Raw genomic sequence first — 4,737 nt, forward strand, 5'->3', positions numbered from 1 at the left:
CATCGTATGTACCAAACTATGCTGAACCACAATGAAAATCAAGCTGATCTGCTTGCAACTAAACACGACAGTAAAGCGTACATACAGCAGTGGCTGGATCATACTGATTTAAAACACACAAGTCATTTTAATCCTCATGCAAAGCCATTCTACCAAGAACCCATGACACAACAACTACCACAGTCAAGACTTGAACAAGTGCACATGAAACAGCAGTCTATTGATTTGTGGATAGACGAATTAATCATCGGACAAGAAACCACACCAGTGTTCCTGGATGCACATGAGAATTTGTCACATACACTGATAAAACTTGAAAGTGAACGTGATCTACCAAAGATCGACTTGCCAGTGTTTAATGGTGAAGCTCTTACCTGGCCACGATTTGTTGAGCAATTTTATGTGCAGATACACTGCAGACCTGCCATTACAGACACCAGACGCATGGACATACTTCAATCGCATGTTGATGGTGAAGCCAAACGACTTATTCAAGGACTTGGTTACAGTGGAAGAAACTATGCTTTGGCACTCAAGGAGCTGAAAGCTTCATTCGGTCATAGAATAAAAGTATGCAGAGCTTTCATTGATAGCGTGGCCTCAGGAGCACAAGTACCTAGTCATGATCCATCTGCATTGCGTAGACTCTATGTTGCTGTTCGTGACTGTATTGCGACATTGCAGCAACTGAATTACCTGTCTGACCTTAACAGCTCTGACATTGTGTTGAAAGTTACAAGGCGCCTTCCCATCGACAAAGTAACCCGGTGGAATGAGTTTGTTAGAAACATTGTTTCTTTCAGAGACCCGAACCTCACTGATCTGCAGAACTGGTTGAGAGATCGTGTTGAAGCAGACTTCAACCCATATGCCATCCCGATTTTGAGTGAGCCATCACGTGAAGACACAAACAAACGTCGCAAGAATGACACACGGTACACCAAGCCTCAAGAGAAGCGGATTGTCAGAAAGCAATCAACAAAACCACCAACAATCATTGACAATGTAGATACAACACCAAAACAGGCAAAAGCGCCATGTGCATTGTGTGGTGAGTCTCATTACCTGTACAGGTGTCCTATTTTCGCAAACCAGACTGCATCTGAGAGAAGGGACATAATTGTCGATCACAGTTTGTGCTTCAACTGTCTTAAACCATCACATCGAGCAAACAAATGTTTCTCTACTGTGACTTGCCAAGAGAAACATTGTGGTAAAAAACATCACACACTACTTCACAATGTTTTTTCTGAGCCACTGGTGGTTTATAATAAGAAACTGCAGTCATCCAGAGCAAAAGTGTATTTGCAGATTGTTCCTGTTCATGCTTTTGGTCCAAATGGCAGAATAATCAAGACTTTTGCCTTGTTAGACTCAGGAAGTGATGTCACCCTTATTCATAAGGATCTGGTAAAAGATTTAGGTCTCCATGGAGATAGAAGAAAGCTCAAGGTTAAAACATACAACAGTGTTTCAACTGAAAACTCCCTTAAGGTATCACTTGATATTGAATCAGCTAGTGATCTTGATGCACAGAGAATCCATTTGAAAGAAGCTTGGGCAGTTGATACTAATGCCTTTGATTGCCTTCCTCAGCGCATCAGTGATGAATGGGAACACCTCAAAGACTTGCAATTGCCTGATATTGAACCCACCCAGGTCAACATGTTGATTGGTGTTGATGTCCCTGAAGCACACCTTCAACTTGACATGATACAAGGACTTGAAAATCAACCCGTTGCAGTCAAAACCCTGCTGGGGTGGACAGTCATGGGAATAGCCCACAGTGATGATGAACTGTATCATGAAACTCAAGCTAGAATTAACCTCACAATTACTCGTGATCAACATTTGAGTGATCAGCTTGAAGACTTCTGGAAAACAGAATCTTTTGGCATTTCACACAACAAGACAAAGCCCTATTCAACTGAAGATGAAAAGGCACAATACATCCTTGAAACAACGACTCAACTTATTGAAGGACACTATCAAATTGGCATGCTGTGGCGTGATAAATCATCATTGCCAAACAACTTGAAAGCAGCTCAAAGAAGACTCAAAATCTTAACCAAGCGCATTGTGAGAGACTCTGAATTTGGTGTTCTTTATAGCAAAACTCTCAACGATTATGTGTCAAAGGATCAAGCAGAGAAACTCTTGGCTCAAGAAATTGACAATTCATCATGTCGGACCTGGTACTTACCTCATCACGGTGTGATGAATCCTAATAAGCCAGGGAAGGTGAGAGTTGTGTTCGACGCTGCGGCTTCATACTTGGGCACATCTCTGAATGACAAATTAATGACTGGTCCTGATCTCGTCAACAGTTTGTTTGGCATTCTCCAGCGATTCAGACTTTTTGAAGTTGCGATAGCTGCTGATATAGAAGGTATGTACCATCAAGTGGGGGTCCCTAAAGAGGACTCTGAAGCACTCAGATTTCTATGGAAATCAGATCTCAAGACTCCTGGTCCTCCGGATGTGTACAGGATGAAAGTACATGTGTTTGGAGCAGCTGACTCATCCTCTTGTGCAAACTACGCTGTGAAGCGCACAGCTAAGGACAATGCTGACCTATTTGAGCAATCAGTGATCGATACAGCCCTCAATGATTTCTATGTTGATGATCTTTTAAAATCAGTTGAGACTGAAACTACTGCAGTGCAGCTGATCCAAGACATTACATACCTCATGAAAATGGGTGGATTTCACCTCCACAAGTGGATTTCGAATTCAGAAGTTGTGATGAAATCAATTCCTGAAAGTGAAAGAGCTGTTAGCTCAAAGAGTCTTGATCTTAATGAAATATCCACTATCAGAGCCCTTGGACTAAAATGGAATATTGTCTCCGACACTTTTGTGTTTGATCCAAGAATTCACAACAGTGCCAGAACAAAGAGAGGTTTGATAAGCATGGTGAGCTCCATCTTTGATCCTTGTGGGTATTTGGCTCCATACACAGTTCGCGCAAAGTGTCTCATACAAGACTTATGGAAGCTAGGTCTTGATTGGGATGATGACTTACCACTAGAAATTCAATCAAGATGGAATGGCTGGCTGGAAGAAATTCAAGACTTGTCATCATTCAACCTGTGCAGGCATCACCAGGGCTTTTCATCAAAATCTAGTCTCATTGAAGTTCATCTGTTCGCGGATGCCTCCGAGAAAAGCTTTGGAGCATGTGCATACATGCGCTACAAATCTTACCCTGACCAGGATGAAGTGACTTGTTCATTCCTGGCTGCAAAGACGCGTGTGTCCCCCCTAAAGCCTGCATTGACAATTCCAAGGCTGGAACTGCAAGGTGCAGTATTAGCGGTTAGACTTTGGCTTTCTCTCAAAGAAGAATTGATGGTCCCTGTCCAGAGAATTCAGTTTTGGACTGACTCAAATACAGTGTTACAATATTTGAACAATTCCAACAAGCGATTCAAGCCTTTCGTCGCTAACAGGATAGCAGAAATCCACGATTCCACAAAACCTCAACAATGGCGTCATGTCCCATCAGATATCAATCCGGCTGATCACTGTACTCGCGGACTTCAAGCAAAACAGCACACAGAAACACATCCATGGCTACGGGGTCCAGAGTTCTTATGGAAAAGTGAAGACACATGGCCAAAACTGTCAAACCCTGTGGATATGCTCAGTGATGATCTTGAAGTGAAGAAGAGTATGTTCAAGACCACTAGAAATGCATCATCTGAAATCAATCTGAATCAAAGACATTTGACTGAACCACAAATCACAAATTTGTTGAATCCAGCTGAATATTCTACATGGCAAAGACTGTGTCGCATTTCAGCTTGGGTTCTCAGAGCAGCCAGAAACTTTCTGTCGAAACTCAGGCATCTTGACCTCAAACCTGTAACATGAAAGTCTGACAATGAGTGAATGTGAGGAAGCGTTGCTCGCCTGGGTTCAAGAAGCACAAAAGGATGCATTTCAAGGTGAGATTTATTGTGCTCAATCCGGAAACGAAATATCTCCAAAATCATCTCTGATAACACTATCACCATTCTATGATGGACGACATCTCAGAGTGGGAGGACGACTTCGAAAAGCTACTATTCCAAGAGAAGCGAAGTATCAACTCCTCCTTCCAGATTATCACCCAGTCACACAGCTACTGATGAATAAAACTCATAAGGAAAATGCTCACTGTGGTACTGAACACATTATAGCTACAGTAAGACAGCGATTCTGGCCTCTTCATGCAAGAAAGTTAGCAAAGCGTGCTGTCAGAAGTTGTCAAGAGTGTAGGAAGCGTTCCGTGAATCCAGTTGCACCCAAGATGGCAGACCTTCCATCATGTCGTGTAAGCCTTACCGATGGAGTATTCTCTCATACTGGAGTGGACTACTTTGGCCCGATTTTGGTAAAGTTCAAGCGAAGCACAATGAAAAGGTGGGGATGTTTGTTTACTTGTCTGTCTGTAAGGGCAGTACATATTGAGGTTGCTGATTCATTGGAAACAGATGATTTTCTTCTCGCCCTCAGAAACTTTATCGGGCGTCGTGGAAACCCTCAACATTTGTATAGCGATAATGGTACAAACTTTCATGGAGCAGACAACGAACTCCGTCAGTGCCTTCACAATCTCAAACAAGCCAAAATCAGTGACTTCCTGTGTGTGCGAGGTATTCAGTGGCACTTTAATCCACCGCTTAGTCCGCACTTTGGTGGTGCATGGGAACGACTGGTGAGATCTGTAAAAACAGCCTTAAATTGTGTTTT

General features: G+C 42.7%; 1 protein-coding gene across 1 annotated transcript; it reads left to right on the forward strand.

The window, feature by feature from the left end:
* Nucleotides 1-204: 204 nt before the first annotated feature.
* On the forward strand, nt 205-4,133 carry LOC139472591 (uncharacterized). Its single transcript, XM_071255054.1, has 3 exons — nt 205-963; nt 1,312-3,673; nt 4,042-4,133. Exons 1-3 carry the CDS (start codon nt 205-207, stop codon nt 4,131-4,133), a joined length of 3,213 nt encoding a protein of 1,070 aa, XP_071111155.1.
* The last annotated feature ends 604 nt before the right edge of the window (nt 4,134-4,737 follow it).

The sequence above is a fragment of the Haliotis cracherodii genome, unplaced genomic scaffold (assembly GCF_022045235.1).
Source record: "Haliotis cracherodii isolate W230 unplaced genomic scaffold, xgHalCrac1.p SCAF_25, whole genome shotgun sequence".
NCBI classification, from domain to species: Eukaryota; Metazoa; Mollusca; class Gastropoda; order Lepetellida; family Haliotidae; genus Haliotis; species Haliotis cracherodii.

Excerpts from the sequence above, each read along its gene's own strand:
- LOC139472591 (XM_071255054.1), top strand. The coding sequence starts at position 205 with ATGAAACAGCAGTCTATTGATTTGTGGATAGACGAATTAATCATCGGA. Across the intron at positions 964-1,311 it reads AGCCTCAAGAGAAGCGGATT|ATTGTTCCTGTTCATGCTTT; the intron begins GTCAGAAAGCAA and ends GTGTATTTGCAG. Across the intron at positions 3,674-4,041 it reads TGATCTTGAAGTGAAGAAGA|AGTGGGAGGACGACTTCGAA; the intron begins GTATGTTCAAGA and ends ACGACATCTCAG.